General features: G+C 27.0%; 1 protein-coding gene across 3 annotated transcripts in view; it reads left to right on the plus strand.

The window, feature by feature from the left end:
• LOC122503931 (protein sidekick) overlaps positions 1–17,455 on the plus strand; it is an 83,170-nt gene that overhangs the window by 53,317 nt on the left and 12,398 nt on the right. For 2 of the 3 annotated variants that reach the window (XM_043614704.1, XM_043614705.1), the window contains exons 3-14: positions 957–1,136; positions 1,364–1,577; positions 2,558–2,731; positions 3,033–3,241; positions 3,660–3,810; positions 4,174–4,301; positions 6,723–6,842; positions 7,010–7,165; positions 7,289–7,415; positions 14,976–15,463; positions 15,814–16,119; positions 16,252–16,578. In XM_043614704.1, the coding sequence (XP_043470639.1) occupies positions 957–1,136; positions 1,364–1,577; positions 2,558–2,731; positions 3,033–3,241; positions 3,660–3,810; positions 4,174–4,301; positions 6,723–6,842; positions 7,010–7,165; positions 7,289–7,415; positions 14,976–15,463; positions 15,814–16,119; positions 16,252–16,578 (2,580 nt within the window). Of the gene's footprint in view, positions 1–956; positions 1,137–1,363; positions 1,578–2,557; positions 2,732–3,032; positions 3,242–3,659; positions 3,811–4,173; positions 4,302–4,862; positions 5,026–6,722; positions 6,843–7,009; positions 7,166–7,288; positions 7,416–14,975; positions 15,464–15,813; positions 16,120–16,251; positions 16,579–17,455 lie in introns of those variants that run through there. The other variant, XM_043614706.1, reaches the window with a different exon arrangement.

Genomic DNA, 17,455 nt, shown 5'->3' on the forward strand with positions numbered 1-17,455 from the left:
CTGAAGGGTGCATAAGAAGCTTCCCTTTCCTCCCAATATATAAAATGATTTATAATTTCCAACTAAAGTCAATATTTTATTTTTGCCATTCATCAATTTTTTTTTTTGGTAATAAAAACTCAATTTCCTCTTTTTTAATTAAAATTTTTCGTAAATTATTATTTTGTTAATTATTATTACGCTTAAAGTGTAAAATCCCATTTGTAAATTGATTTCCGGTTTTAGTGATTAAAGAACGAATTTTTTTCGGGTTAAATTCAATTTTAGGGGAAAATTAATAAAGGAAGGGGGTTCGTTTCATTTTGTAGGAGAAAAAAGTATTTGGAAGTTTTTCGATCCGTTGAGAATTGTAAAAGTTACGGTTTCTCTAAAAGATTTTTTTCTCTTACTTTTGAATCCGGATATTTATAAATATTTAGAAAATTATGAAAAAAGGGGGGGGGGGTTTAATAATTTATAAGTTATGATTTATTAACTCACGGTAAAATTATTCTGAACGAGCGAAAATTCACATTTAAAATTGATTTTCCCCTGTTTTCGTATTTTAAAATTGTTTTTCTACTCATTTCCTTGTTTTGATAGTTTAAAAGAGTTTTTCCCGGTTAAAATCGAGGGGGGAGTAAAATTGATGAGGGGAGATTCTTCTCGAGACTTTTATAAAGAAAAAAGTCTTTGGAAGCATTTCGATCCGTTGAGAATTGTGAAAGTTACGGGGGATTTTGTGTTTGCTTGAATAGAACGCGAGGTGCGCGCGCAACTGGCGCCTGATTGGAGAGCGTTCTTCCCGCTCTCTCATTGGCGCGCGCTTTTTTCGCTCATAACTTTTACCGATCACAATGTACGAAGTTGGTGTAAAAGACTTTTTTTCTCAGTTTTTCATCTAGATTCCGAATGTGCAGAAGAAAATGGCAAAAAATGTCGAGAAGGGGTAAATTTTTTAATAACTTTTTTTTCAGGTCATCCACAACCACGTTACAGGTGGTTCAAAGATGGTCAACCACTAACGAACGAACTAACTTCCGAACCTTATTTTCGAATTAACATAACAAAGCGAGAGGACACTGGCGTTTACTACTGTGTCGCGACCAATGAAGTTGGTTCAATATTCAGCGAACGAATCTCTTTCTCCGTAGCGTGTAAGAATTTATTCTTTTCAAAATCAATTAAATTTTAAAAAAAATATTTTTAGCGTTAAACTTTATTTTTTAATTTAAAAAATATTTTAATTATTTACTTTTTTATTTAATTATACACATATTTATAATAATTTTAAAAAATAGATAAGAGTTGGAAAAATAATAAAATTACAAAAAAAAATTTTTAAATTACAATTAAATAAACAAAAAAAATTCCTTAATTCTAGATATGGGAATATTTGAGGATTTAACGGAAATTCCTTTAAGTGTGGAATCGGGAAATGCGGCAATTTTGCGATTGCCGCCCATTGAGAGTAATCCAACTCCAGAAGTTAGTTGGTCAAGTTCTGACGGTACAATTCCTTACACCATAAAATATGCGACCGCTCAACAAATGCTGATAATTCTCAATGCCGCCGAAGAGGATGAGGGATCGTACAGGTCATTAAATTTTATTAATTAATTCTTTTCACTTTCTTTTCAAAATTCTAGTCAATTTATTCCCGTTTTTTGACCAGTTGGCGAAAAATTTTTTAACTAGTGTAAATTAAAGAGAAAATAATTTTTTTCCACCGTATTGATTCGATTATTACAGAAAGTGAAAGAGGAAGCTTTAAGGAATAAAAAAGTCTTTGGAACGGTTTCGATCAGTTGAAAAGTGTTTAAGTTACGGGTGTTTATATACCCGCTCCAATGGGACGCGTGATGCGCGCGCAGGCGACGCCTGATTGGAGCGCGGTCTTTCGCTCTCTCTCTCTCATTGGCGCGCGATTCTTTTCGCTCATAACTTCTTTGTATCGAGACCGAAAAATTTGCTCCAAAAGACTTTTTTTCTTGTTTTTACGCGTAGATTTCATTTTCATTTGTATTTTTAAATAATATTTTGGTTCTAAATTAAATTTCGGTTTTTCTAGTCCTTTTTGTATTTTTTTATACTTTATTTATATATTTTTGGTATTTTTCTTCCTTTCTGTATTTTTTCCATTTTGTATTTCTTTCTGTCTGTATTTTTTTTTGTTTTGTATTTTTTTCTTTACTGTATTTTTTTTGTTTTGTATTTTTTTTCTTTTTATATTTTATTTATTTCTGTTTTTTTCTCTTTAATTTTTCTTTTTTCCGTTCTTTTTAATATTTTTTCTTTTTGTATCTCATTTATTTCTGTATTTTTTCTTTTTCATTTTATTTTCTTTCCGTTCTTTTCAATATTTTTTCTTTCTTGAATTTATTTATATTTTTTTTCTTTATGACTTTTTTCTCTTTTTGTATTTTGATTCTTTATCTATTCTTCTGTTTCTTATCCTCTGTCCTTTATTTCTTTTCGCGAAATAAAATAATAAAAAATGCCGAAAATGTTTTCACATATAAAAAAATAAAAAAAAATAAATTGAAAAATTAAGTGAAAATTAAAAATTTGGATACAGAGCTAAAGCGATAAATACTCAAGTGGCAAAGGAGGAAATTAGTCCCTTCTTCAAGTTGAGAGTTACGGGAGATTCAAATGCCGAGGTGCCGCCAACGATAATTGTGCGGCCACAGGATACAAAAATTATTAAAGACCAGGGCGTGACATTTCTCCACTGTATCGCAAATTCAAGGTACGAAAATAAATTATTGTGTAAAATTATTTTAATTTGGGTCATGTATTTTTTTTTTTTTTATTTTATTATTATTATTATTAGGTATTATTACTATTATTAATTATTATTTAATTTATTTATTTTTATAATTTATTATTTAGAATTGCTATTAATATTTATTTTATCGTTTCTTCATTATTTCAAAGTTTTTATTTTCATTTTATTATTTTATTTTTTGTTTTTAAATTTTTTAAAATTTTTTTTTAATTTTATTTTTTTTTAAATTTTTTTTATAATGAAAAATGTTTACTTTTTGCAGGTATCTCCACGAATTGAGAACTTTATGGACGAAGGATGACATTCCAATTGAAAATACAAGAATCTCGTATCAATTTGACGATCTTTGGAACCGGACTTTAATACTCAAGTCAGCGAATTTGACCTATACGGGAATTTACACTTGTCACGTTGATCTGCGAAGTGGAGGATTCCCCACGATTATTGCCAATGCCAGTATTGAAGTTTATGGTAAAATTTTCTTTATTTATAAATTAGAGAAAATAATTTATAGGAACTAAGAAAAAAAAATTTTTATAACTCAATTTTTTTTTTTTTTTTCTTTCGGATTTTCAATAGTTTAATTCATCTACCAAATTGATTTTTAAGTACTTTTTTGTAGCATTTTTAATAAATAAACAAAAAAACTAGTATTTTTTTTTTATTTTATTTTTAAATATAATTTCGTGATCTAATTAATTTTTAAATATTTCAAAATATATTTTTTATTGAATAAAAAAATAATAAATGTCAATTTTCTCTTTCATTGTTTACGATTTTCAATTTTATAATATTTGTGTTGTTAAAAAAAAGAAAGTTGAAAAAAAGTTAAAACAGAAAAAAAATTATGTAAAGAAGTTAAAATAAAAAAAAAATATTTTTTTTAAAGAAAAACCCTCGTTTATAAACGAACTGAAACGGGAGACAATTAGCGAATACGGATCGACTGTAATTCTTCCCTGTGAAGCCGAAGGAGTTCCTTTGCCAAAAATTAGCTGGTATCGAAATGCGGAATCAGTCGATCATTTGTTTGGCTCGAGGTAAGCAAAAAAAAGGAGAAAATTATAAAAATTAAGACAAAAAAAATTCCTAAGTAAAAGAAAAAAATAAAAAAAATTAAAAGAAGTGATAAATAAATCAAAATATTTCTAAAGAGAAAATAAAAATAATAAAATAAAATTTCTAGAGAGAAAATAAAAATAAAATAAAAATATTTGAAGCAAAAAATAATAAAATAAAAATATTTCTAAAAATAAAAATAATAAAACAAAAGTATGTTTTATAGAGAAAAACAAAATAGAAATATTTCTAAAGGGGGAAAAATAAAACAGAACAAAATATATATTATAGAAATAAAATTTTTAAAAAAGAAAAATGTATTAAAAAAATTTTTTTAATTTTAGATACAATTTGGAGGAAGACGGATCATTAACAATTAAAAAATTAACAATGGAAGATTCAGGAATGTTTCAATGTCTAGCGTCAAATGAAGCTGGTGAGGCTTCAAGTTACACATGGATCAGAGCAAAAAGTAAGTAAAAAAACAATTGTTTCTTTAATTAATTAATTAATATTAATTTTTTAAAAACTAACTTAAATTAAGTAACCGAACAAAACATTTGTTTCCTTTAAATATTTTTTTACTCACAATAATAATTGTAAATTTTACTTGATTACTTGTTTTTTAAATTTATTTTTACAATAAAAAAAAATATTTTTATATAATAATTTTTTTTACACTAAAAATACATATATTTTTACAATATAAAATAAGTATTTTCAAAAAATAAATTTATTTTTACACTAAAAGTAAATATTTTTATAAAATAAATTTATTTTTACACTAAAAGTAAATATTTGTATAAAACAAATTTACTTTTACAATAAAATATTTATTTATTCAAAGTCCATACCTTTCGGTTTCGGACGATTACAATAAAATAAATAAAATATTAATAATCAAAAAATATTATTTTTGGCGAAAAGAAAAAAAAACACTAAAAATAAATATTTTTATAAAACAAATTCATTTTTACAATAAAATAAATAAAATATTATTGTCGAGAAAAAAGCAAAATAAAAAAAAAAATTTTGTTGATTTTTGGAAATGTTGATGATTAATTTTTCTATCGGGACAGAGAGTGAAAAAGCTGAAAGCTCAATGAGGAACAGAGTGAGCCGATGGGCGGCTGGCTACAATGTAGTCAGAGTTCGTCAATCTGATCATCGATTTTTGTTTTCTCAATATCCAGACAGTAAGAATTTATCAATGAAATACAATTTTAGGCAGAAAAAAAATGAGAAAATATTCACGAAATATAGTTTTGTAATAGTTTTTTTTGTATTTATTTTATAGAACTAGTCTAGAGAATGAATTTGTATTTTTCAATGTTCTTTTATTTTGTTTTATTTAATTTTGTTTTATTTAATTTTGTCGTATTTTCTTTATTTTGTTTTTTTTCATTTAATTTTGTTTTATTAAAAAAAATTCGTTTCTTTTTGATTTATTTTGTTATAATAATAATTATATTAAAATTTTATATTGTTTTGTAAAAAGTAAAAACTTCTTTTCTTTTTTTCGTATTATTTCGTAATTTTTTTTTTTTTTAATAATTAGCAAAAGAATAAATTTGATTTTGTCTTATTTCATTTTTATTTTATTATTTATTTATTTCAAAGTATTTTAATTCAATTACCTTTTTGTTTTTTTCCTTTATTTTTTTTAATTATTGCTTTCTCATAGAGGAAGAATTGTATTTAATTATTTCTTTTTATTATTTAAAGTTTTCTCCACTGATTAGTTTCTCATTTTTTTAGATTGTATTTTTAATATATATTTTTTTGTTCTTTCATGTTTTTAAAACTATTTTTTTTCATATTTAAACACTTCTGCTTGATTTGCCAATCACTCTGCTTTCTGTTTTAAATTTATTTAGAACAAAAAAAAGGAGAAATTTTGCAGTTCCACTTTTTTTAAAATAGCTTTTTCTCTATTTATATATAGAACACCACATTTAATTATTTTAGATATTTATGAATATAGAATAGAAGAGAGAAAGAGAGAGAAAAAAATAGTAGATCACTCTTTTGAGAGCACGATACTTGTTTGGTGTGATTTTTTTTTATAGTTTAGTTTTCCTTTATTTTGTTAATTTTTTTTTCTTTTAGTTTAGAAAAATTAGTTCTTTTTGTAGTGTATTTTATATATTTTTATATGTACGCACTTTACGATGATGAGAAAGAGAGAAAAATTTTCTTAAAAGTATTTCTTTTTTCTATTTTTTTTAAATTTTTTTTTAGGAAAAAAATATTTGAAAAAAAATATTCGGTAAATTATTTTCCGTTCCGTTATTTTTTCTATTTAATTTCGTTTCTGTTTTTTTTCATTTATCGTTTATTCTTAATTAAATTAAATTAATTAATATAATTTTTTTCTTTATTTTCAGTCTCGTAGAATTTATTTATTATTTTTCCAGTCTATATTAAATAAATAAATAATTATTTTGTAGTTTTTTTCATAGTTTTATTATTTTTTTGTCATTGTTATTGAGAAATCTTTTCAGATATTCTTTTTTTTTAATTTTTACTTTCATCGATCTTATTATTGAATTAAAATTGAAAAATTGAATAAATAAGTAAATTATTATTATAATTATTATTATTATTATTAATTGAATTATTATCATTAAAAATATAATGTTAATCATTATTTTTAATGTTTAATTATTTTTTTTAATTATCAATAACTCAATTTTCTTTTATAGGTAAATTTTAAATTCAATTTTCTTTTTATAGGTGCAGCAAAAATAAAAATGTTTATTTTATTTCATTTTCTGTTTGTTTTGCATGAAATTTTAATTTTTGCATGTTTATGTCAACAAAAAATTGAATTTATTTTTCAAAAGAAAATAAATTTATTTTCTTATTTATTTATTGTTCTTTCTCTTTTTAGCTTCTGTTCCTGTAATGGATTTGGGACCACAAAATTCGACAATTTTGGACGGAAAAGATGTGACGATCACTTGCCGAGCAATTGCGGCACCAGTTCCTAATACCACCTGGTTTTATAATGGTAATTAATTTTATTTTTCTATTTTATAATTTAGAAAAAATTTATTTTCTTTTCTTTGTATTTTTTTGTTTTTGTTTTTTTTTTGTTTTTTGCTTTTTTTATTCTTTCTTTTTTTCTTTCAACAGCAGTTGGACAAATTTAACAAATTTAAATTGATTTCAATTCAGATTCGTTCCCAGTGGAAATTGCAGGACGAGTTCAACTGATGGAAAATGGTGATTTACTTATAACAGCCGTGAAGGCAAACGACGCCGGAAAATACACTTGTTATCGAGCGAATGAAGCTGGATCTGTGAATGGTTCCGCGTTTCTATCAGTTTTAGGTAAATTATTAAATTTCGCTTTAGTCGATTAATGACATAAATTACAATGATAGTTTTCTTTTCTTTTATTTTCAATATTTTGTCCTTTTATTTATTCTTTTTTCTTTTTGGAATTGTTTTCAGTTCGTACACGAATTTTACAACCACCGGCGGATATATCAGTGACTCTCGGTTACACAGCGGAACTTCAGTGCAAGGTTTCCAACGATCCCAGTGTTAAATATGATATTGCATGGTTCCACAATTCACAGTAAGTTATTAACAATCCCACATTTCCTGTCTTTAGAAAAACAAAATTAAATAAATGAAAAAAAACATTTTTTTACGCAAACAAACAAAATTAAATCTCTCGATTTGTAATAAAAAAAATTATATTTTTTCTACATTTTCAAAAAATAGAGACAACAAAATTAGAAACAAGGTTTTTTCTACTTATTTTTCTTTTTAATCAATTAAAGAAAGAATTGGATTCATTTCTAGGTTTGGTATTTATTTTTATTTAGAAGTATCAACAATTTTTGTAACAAAACATTAATATTTTTCTACTTTTCCAGGGAAAAATGGTATTAATATTTGATGATGAATAATATATTTAATAAGTTTTTAAACATTCGTTTAGAAACAACTGTTGACATCCAAAAGAATTGAGTTGTTTAAAAAAAATTGTTATTATTTTTTAAATAACAAAAATTTTACAAGAATTCAAGTTACAATTTTTTTTTATAAATATCTTCGCAATAATTCAATTATTTTCAAAGAAAAAATAAATTTTTTTACAAAGATTCAATTATTTTCGTAAATTATAAAACTTTCTTGGGAATTTAATTATATTCATAAACATTAAAACTCTTAGCAAAATTTAAAACAATTTCAATCGAATTCTTCGAAAAATAGAATTATTCTTGAATTTTTCATACTTTTAACTGACAATTTTGTAGAATTAACTTTTTTTTAACAATTTTCATTTCAATTTTATTGAAATTAGTCGAATCTTTTAATATAATATTTAATATTATTTTTGAAAATTTTAACGCACTAAGAAAGAATCCATTTATCTTTATAAATAATAAAATTAATTTTCAAAATTCAATTATTTCTAAAATTTTGATCAATTCAATGATTTTCTATATCTATTATTTTAATTTAACTTTCCAAAAGAATTCAATTAACAAATTTTTAATAAATTTCTTCGCAATAATTCAATTATTTTCATAATAAAATTTTCTATATGGATTTAATTATTTTCATAAATAATAAAACTCATTGAAGAATATCAATTATTTTTAATACAATTTTAATCAAATTCCTCGAAAAATATAATTATTATTAAAAACTTTAATAAAATTCACCGAAAGAATTCAATTTTTTAAAAAAAAATATTAAATTATTTAATGTATTATTTATTTTTGTTTTTAAATAATTAAATTCTCATAAAATTTTCTAATAAAAATTGTATTTTTAGAAACAATTGAATTTTATTCTTGAAAAAGTGAATTCCTCCAGAAATTTGAATATTTTTAAGAATTATATAATACATTTTTTTTTTGCAAAATTCAATTATTTTCATAAATTAAAATAGTTAAATAAATAATAATATATATATTCTAATAATATATATATTCTAATAATTAATTAGAATTTAATTAATTTTATAAATAGCAAAATTGTTCTCCAAAATTGAACTATTTTTAAAAATTTTGCGCAGTTCAATAACTTTCAACATCTACTATTTCATTAAATTTACCAAAAGAATTCAATTATTTAAAAGAAAATGAATAAAATACTACGAAAACATTTGATTCCGCTAGATAGCGCGTTCGAGTATAAACACGTTTTAAAGACTCTCTTGAATTATTATAGATAATTATCGAATTACAACAGATACAGTAATTTGTGACTCAGTGTAGTGTGCAGTAAAAAATTGTGGTCAGTGTTGTGTAAAAATCTGCATTTGAAGTACAAGGTTTAAAGCAAAAGAAGAATTTCTTTTGTAATATTAACCTAAGTTTCTTAGAGTTTTACCATACATGATTCAACCTTTTCCTCCTGCCCCTCTGATTGCGTCTCTTATCACCAACAATAAGTGATTTAAAGTGGTATGAGTGTCGATGACAAACAGCAGACGACTACGGGAAGGGGAAGACCAACTGACTTGTCACGTGCGCTGAAGGAAGGGTCTACAGCTGTATGCAAGATTGACACATTCTTATTGAAATCATCGCCCTCAACTCAACGCAAACGAAAAATAGACGAACTAGCGACTTGTGACAATAAATCTAAACGTATAAGCATATCGAAAGATAAAGAATTGAGATTTGATATGGATTCGCAAGAGATATCATCTTTAGAAATAAGAGACCAGCTCAAGGATTACATGGATGACGGATTTAATAGAGTTATAAGTACATTGACTCAACGCATGGACGCTGACCGTGATGCTTTTCAGAAAGAAATTACGGGTATGAAACAAGAACTTTCAAAAACGAATGCGAGACTTGCTGCTCTTGAGGCGAGACCAATTAGCATTGTGGATGCGGACGCTCAGCAACGCCTTACTCATGTTGAATCCTGGATTGATCCAAGAAATCCTGACGGACTTTTTAAATCGATAAACCAGCAACTGAATAAACATGCGAACTTATTGAATATACAGGAGCGTCGCAACCGGGAAAACAATTTGTTGATCAGTGGACTTCACGTCTCGAGAACTAAAATGAAAGAAGAACTTAACGATTTTCTTCTTTCTAGATTTGGATTGAAGGATCAGATAGTCGACGCAAAGATGGTATCGAAATCTGAAAATAAACCAGTGATAGTGATGAAATTACTGTCACGAGAGTCAAGGATGTCAATTCTCAGAATGAAGAGAGAAAAAATCTTCGAAAAACATATTTTTATTAACCCCGACTTAACCCCAGAGGACGCTCGTCTTGATAAAAAGTTAAGAACCAAGGCTCGTGAAGCTAGGGACGATGGGAAGACTGCACGAGTTAGAAATGGTAAAATCCAAATAGAAAACATCTGGTATACCTTAAACGAACAAACCGGACACTTAGACTGTCAAGGCCGACCTTCAGGTGGAACTCAAGAAGAAATGTCAAAAAACTACTAGCTTCTGGAGTGTCAGTTTTCTTCTGGAATGTCCATGGATTGGGAAACCTAAGAAATGCAGAGGATGGTGGGCAGAAACTTTCTGATAGAAAATCAATCTTGGCGCTATCTGAAACATGGGCAGTTGCGGAGAATATCAAACCACCTACTGGCTGGACATCGAGTACCTGTATTGTGTCACCTGCTTTGAAGGAGCGCAACATGGGGCGAGCTTCAGGCGGTCTTGCGGTGATGTTTAACTCTAATTTTAAAACAAAAATTTTAAATAAAACTATTCATTGGCTTTTTATCGAAATAAAAGTAGAAAATTTTAATTTTATTTTAGGAACTTTATATTTTAAACAGTCTTTTGAAATTGAAGTCTTATTAGAAATGCTTCAACCAGTAATTGATGATATAAATTGTAACTATAAAGATTCACCAATATTAATAGGAGGTGATTTTAATGCAAGGATTGGAACACTTTCGGATTTTGATCAAATTGCGATTTTTAATTCGGGGTTGTTCAGTAAGAGACGTACCTGTGATATTTTTGTTAATAAAAGAGGCTTAGAATTGAATGATTTTATGAGTTTAAACGGATTTATAGTTTTGAATGGTCGCTCAAGGAGTGATGCTGAGGGTGTATATACGTTTGTCGGAGGAAATGGATCCAGCGTCATAGATCTTGCTTGGATTGATGTAGCTCATGCGGAAGTGGTTTATGACTTTATAGTACATTCATCAGTAATTGATTCAGACCATTTCCCTATTGAAGTTATTTTTAAACCTATAAATCAATTAAAGTCGCGAGATAGAAGTGCTGGGCCCATTCCTGAAGATAGATGTATTAATCGCTTATGTTGGGATTCAAATAAAATAAATGATTATGTTAATATTTTGAATGGTCCTGAATTTGCTCCCCCTGACTCTGATCTGTCTTCTGACGAGCAGAACCGGATTCTGATTGATAGCATCACGAAAGTGGCGAATCTTTCGGGTATGATAAAAAGAACTAATTTGAATTTTAAATCTAGATACAAGAAACCATGGTTCGACAAGCAATTAATTAAACTACAAAAAGAAACAAAACAAAAAGCTAAGGAATGGAAAAAATCAGGGTTTAGTGCTGATGGTAGGCTCTCTTTATGCGCATCGAAGGCAAAATATAAAAATTTGTTAACTAAAAAACGAGTAGGTTACGAGCAAAGTATTCAAGAAAGATTTGCAAGTGTAAGAGATGCAAGATCCTTCTGGTCTGCGGTAGAGATTTGTCGGAGAAAGGGGGGATTTGAATTTAGAGAGAATCCAATAACAATTGAAGAATGGGAGGGCTTCTATGCGTGTATATATCCAGAAAGAGTGAACACAGATGTGAGATATTTTAGTAAAACAGTCCCTGAGTTGGATGGAGAAATCTTGATACAGGAAGTAATAGCAGCGTTAAATAAAAGTAAACCAGGTAAATCCCCGGGTACGGATGGCATTAATGCTGAATTCTATAAGAATTTGCCATTATCTTGGATATTTTTTTTACATTCATTTTTTAACAAAATTTTGGATGAAGGGCGAGCTCCTGAGGCTTGGTCTCAATCGATTATTACTCTAATACATAAAAAAGGTTTAAGAAATGATCCTCTTAATTATAGAGGAATTGCATTGTGCAATTACATCTTAAAAATTTTTACTTTGATACTCGCTAAAAGACTTTCCGAATGGTCTGAAAAAAACTCGCTTCTCCCGGAAACACAAAATGGTTTTAGGTCTGGAAGAAGCTGTGTTGATAATGTTTTCACATTGCAGTCTGCCCTGCATCTTCGACTGAGAATGAGTAAGACGTCAGCGTATGCACTGTTCATTGATTTTCGTCGAGCTTTTGATTCGGTATCACATGCTTTATTATGGCAAAAGTTATACGACATGGGAGTAAGCGACAAAATAATTAAAATTATAAAATCTATTTATGATTATGCATCTTTTACCATTAGAATTGCTAATGAGTTTTCAAACCCAGTCGAGGTAACAGAAGGCGTATTGCAAGGTGAAACGCTTAGTCCCATTTTGTTTATATTATTTATCGCAGATTTTGAAAGAAAACTCAGGGACGCTGGAAATGAGGGTCTGAATATAAATGGTTGTGTGGACTTGCTTGTTTCACTTTTTGCTGATGATGCGGTTGTTTTGGCGAGTACCTCAGTGAGGATGTGTAAATTAATAAAAGATATAGAAAATTACTGCAATGTAAATGGTCTGAAAATCAATACCTCAAAAACGCAAATCGTTCACTTTAGAAGAGGGGGTAAACCATCATCGAAAAAATTTTTTATTAACGGTGATTCTCTTAAAATTGTAAATTCTTACAATTATTTGGGAGTTGAGTTTTCTAGCTCCGCATTGGGCAAAAAGGCAACTGAGTATGCAATCTCAAAATCTAACCAGGCTTTTGGGACGATAAGACAGATTATAAATAAGGGAAAAATAGATTGCTGGGAGGCTCAAAGTAAACTATACTATAGTATTGACTCGGCAACACTTTTGTATTGCGGGCACATATGGGGATTAAGGTACTTACAAAAAATTGAATCTGCACACACAACACACTTTAAACAATTATTATCCCTTCCAAAATGTACCTTCAATGCTGCCCTGCGTCTTGAGTTGGGTCTTATTAGTTTAGAAATAAAAGTTTTCAAGTCAGCTTATCTTTACATTGTGAAAGTTTTGTCAATGGACAATTCTCGTTTACCTAAAATATGCTTCGAAAGACAGGTGGAATTGATGCGATGCTCTGAGCCAACCTGTGAATATAACTGGGTGGCTCAAGTAAATGTTCTGTTGGAAAAAATTAACATGACGGAATTATGGTCAACCCTTTGCCCCCTCATTTGGTCTGAAAAATTAAGTTTAGCCTTGGGTCGTTATGAGAGGTATTTGAGGTTTTCGGACCTAATTAGGTATGAACAATCCAATTCCAGATTATGTAATTTAACAAGGACGTTAGAAGATAAAGCGGCAATCTATCTGTCTAGGCGACGAAAATTGTATTTAACGAAAATATTTGTGCAGTTAAGATTAGCCTCAAAACACTATATCAGATTTTCATACAAAGGTAATTTGTACAGCTGGAATCAACATGAAGTTTGTACAATTTGCAATCTAAAAAAGATTGAAACTTTAAATCATTTTTTATTTGAGTGCCCGATTTATGAAGGGTATAGAAATTTTTATTTGAAGAAGCTAGAGTTTGGATACGACTTGAGCCAGCTGTGCAATGCGCCTGACGAGAAAAGTTTAAAGAATATTTGTCACTATATAATAAATAGTTTACTACTGCGAGCATTTATGTTAAATGAATGAATTACCAAATAATAATTGTATAAGCGGAAATTCCTGCTACAAAATGTATAATTTTTAAAAGCAGAAATAAATAAATAATAATAATACTACGAAAACATTTAATTATTTTTCTAAATAATAAACATTTCGAATTCAATTATTTAAAATCGAATTTTGCATTATATTTTTCGAAAAAATTCAATTAGTTACAAAGTTTTAATAAAATTCTTGACTGGAATTCCATTGTTTTCATAAATAATAAAATTGTTCTGTTAAATTTAATTCTTTAATAAATTTTTAAAAATTCTTCTCAAGTATTCAATTATTTTCATAAATATTAATATTCTTTTCCGGAATTTAATTATTTTTATAAATTATACAATTTTTTTTAGTAATTCAATTATTTTTATAAGTAATAGAACTCATCGTAGATTTTCAATTATTTTTAATGTATTTTTCGAAAAATATAAAAATTGTTATTAAAATTCGCCAAAACAATTCAATTTAAGAAATAGGAAATTATTCAATAAATTATTAATTTTTGCATTTAATAATTAAATTCTCGTAGAATTTTCTGATAAAAATTGATTTAAAAATGAATTTTAGTTAAAATTTTAAATTATAATTAAATATTAAAAGCATTATAGCGTGAATTTTTATAAATAATTGAATTTTAAAAAGGTTTAAAATTAAAATATTTGAAAATTTGAATTTTTATTACTTTTAACTGACAATTCTGTAAAATCAAGTTTTTTGAAAAACTTTAATTGAATTTTTTTAAAATTATTTGAATTATAAATTTAATTGAACAATTAAATTCAATTTTTCAAAATAATCGAAATTTTTGGTAAAATTGAATTGTAAACAAGTAAATTTAAAAATTCTCAAAAAGAACTTTTTTAAAAATTATTAAGAATAATTGATTTAGAGAAGAATTTTAGTTAAAAATTCTAGAAAATAATAATTGAATTGAAATGATGAAAATAATTTTGAAAAAGTTACAGTAACAATATTTTTATAATATAAAATAATAATTCCATTACTCGATTATTTTAAAATTTTAAATAATTTAAATTGAGTGTTTTGAAAAATTTTAATTTCTACGGAAAAATCATGATTAAATATTTATTTAAAAAAGAAGTTATAGATGTTTTCGAATAATTTTAAAATTAGAGAAATTCGTAAATAAATCTAACAGAACATTTTTTTTGTGTAAAATTTTTTTCTTTATTTTCTAAACATTCAAAAATTTTCAATTTTATTTTCAATTAATATTTTTAATTGACAAATAAAATTTATAATAATTTTTTTTCTAATATTATTTTATTTAAAAAAAAATCAGGTTTGCAATTTTCAAAAAAAAAATTTCTTCTTTTACTTTTAGATTAATCAACACACGTTCGAGTCAACGAGTGAAAATGCGTGACGATGGAACATTAGAGATATTCGCAGTGCGCGCATCTGATGTTGGTGAATACACGTGTTCAGTGATATCGCCCGGTGGCAATGAATCGCGAACGGCTCGTCTCAGTGTCATTGAATTGCCATTTGCGCCAATTAATGTGATGGCACAAAGAGCCGAGGAAATTTCTCTACGTTCAATAAATGTCTCCTGGGTCCCTGGTTTCGATGGGAATAGTCAAATAAAACGTTTCAGCGTTCAACGTTGCGAGGTACATGAATTGGGACCAATTCCCGATTTATCGCCAAATTGGGTGCGCGAAATGACAAATATCTCGGCTCAAACCAACTGGATTTTATTGCACAATTTGAAGGCAGCGTCGGCCTATCAATTTCGTGTGAGCGCCGAAAATGACGTTGGCGAGGGTCCATTTTCTGAGCCTAGTAATGTTGTTGTTCTGCCGCAAGAACGTGAGTATTTTTATTTTGTTTATTTCTTTTTTTTCTTAATTTTTCTCACTTTTTATTTTTTTAGGTTTTTTACTTTCTTTTAGGTTTTTTCCCTTTTTTCAAAACAAAAATTAGTACTTTTATTTTACTTTATTTTTTTCTGAATTTTCCTTATTTAAAAATAATTTTTTTTTTTTTGCTTTTCTTTGGGTTTTTTCTTTTTTATATTCTCAATACAAAAATGATAGTCTTGGATTTTTTTAAACTTAAAATTAGAAAGAATAGCGAATAGAAAAAAAATTAGAAAAAATAGCGAATTTGAAGAGAAATAAAAAATGGAGAAATTAATTTTCGAATTTATTTGCACACAGCTCCTTCGGGACCACCATCGGGATTTGTTGGTTCGGCGAGATCGTCATCGGAAATAATTACCCAGTGGCAACTTCCGGCCGAGGAACACAGAAACGGACATATTTTGGGATTTATTTTACGCTACAAACTCTATGGTTACAATGTAACGCCGTGGACAATTCAAAATATCACGAATCAAGAGCAGAGGAATTTTCTCATCACCGATCTCATCACGTGGAAGGATTATGATGTTCAAATCGCCGCCTACAATGATAAGGGCGTTGGAATCTTCACCGAAGGCCTCAAAATCAAAACCAAAGAAGGCGGTAAGCTATTAGATATTTTAGATATTTTTTAAAGACTTCGCTTAATTAATCAAAAATTAATTTTTCAAAAAAACAGGTTTTCTTTTTTAAAATTTTTTGAAATTATTTTGATTTTTCATTTTTTGATTTTAGTGCCGGAAGCGCCGCCAACGAATATAAAAGTAAAAGCGCTGAATTCAACGTCAGTGGGCGTATCATGGACGCCGCCGAATCCACAAAAAATCAACGGCATCAATCAGGGTTACAAATTACAGGCGTGGATCGGTGGAAATTTTAGCGACGATAATGAATACAAGGCAATAACTGTTGAGCCAAATTTATTTAATCCGCTGGCGGAGCAGGCTGCCGTTATTTCCGATCTCAAAAAATATACAAAGTACAACGTGACTGTTTTGTGTTTCACGAATCCAGGCGATGGCGAGAGGAGCAATGCCGTCGAGATACGTACCAGTGAGGATGGTACGTGCAAAAATAAATAAAACACCAAAAATTAAGCAGACAAAAGAAAGTTTATAAATTCTAAAAAAAAAAAAAAAAAAAAAAAAAACAATCGTAAACGTGACCAAAAAAATTAAAATATAATCAGAAAATCTCAAAAGACATATTTATATAAATATAAGAATAATAATAATTTCTCATGCAAGGAGAATGTAGGAAAAAAAGTATGAATTTTAGGAGAAAAATACGTTCACTTTAGAAAAAATTATTTTATATTTTTTTACTTTAAAAAAAAATTTCAAATTTTTCTTTCCTTTTTTATTTTTTTTCTTTCTTTTCATTTTTATACACTTTTCTTCCTTTTTTCGACATTTTTCTTTCTTTTTAAAATTTTTTTCTACATTTTTCTTCCCTTTTCGCGCTTTTTCTTACTTTTTATCAACAAAATTTTTCAATGTTTTTCGTTTTCCAAGATTTTTTATCGATTTTTTCACTTATTTTCCTTTTTCAACATTTTTGTTTCTTTTTAAAATTTTTCTTACTTTTTTCATTGTTTTTCGTTTTTCAAGATTTTTTTATGAATTTTTTCACTTATTTTTCTTTCTTTTTAAAATTTTTTTTCTTCATTTTTCTCCCCTTTTAACGTTTTTTATTACTTTTTTTAAAAACTTTTTTCATTGTTTTTCATTTTCCAACATTTTTTTAATCGATTTTTTCACTTATTTTTCTTTTTCAACATTTTTCTTTTCTTTTTTTCTTCATTAAAAATTACAATTTTCAAGGAAATATTTCAGGTCAATTGACAAAAATTTATTTTTATTAAATTCATAAATTTAATTTTTTTAATTTAATTTTTAAATTCAGTTTTAAAATTTTCAGTTCAATTCAATTAGACATC

Source organism: Leptopilina heterotoma, unplaced genomic scaffold (genome assembly GCF_015476425.1).
Source record: "Leptopilina heterotoma isolate Lh14 unplaced genomic scaffold, ASM1547642v1 Lhet_275, whole genome shotgun sequence".
In the NCBI taxonomy this organism is placed as follows: domain Eukaryota; kingdom Metazoa; phylum Arthropoda; class Insecta; order Hymenoptera; family Figitidae; genus Leptopilina; species Leptopilina heterotoma.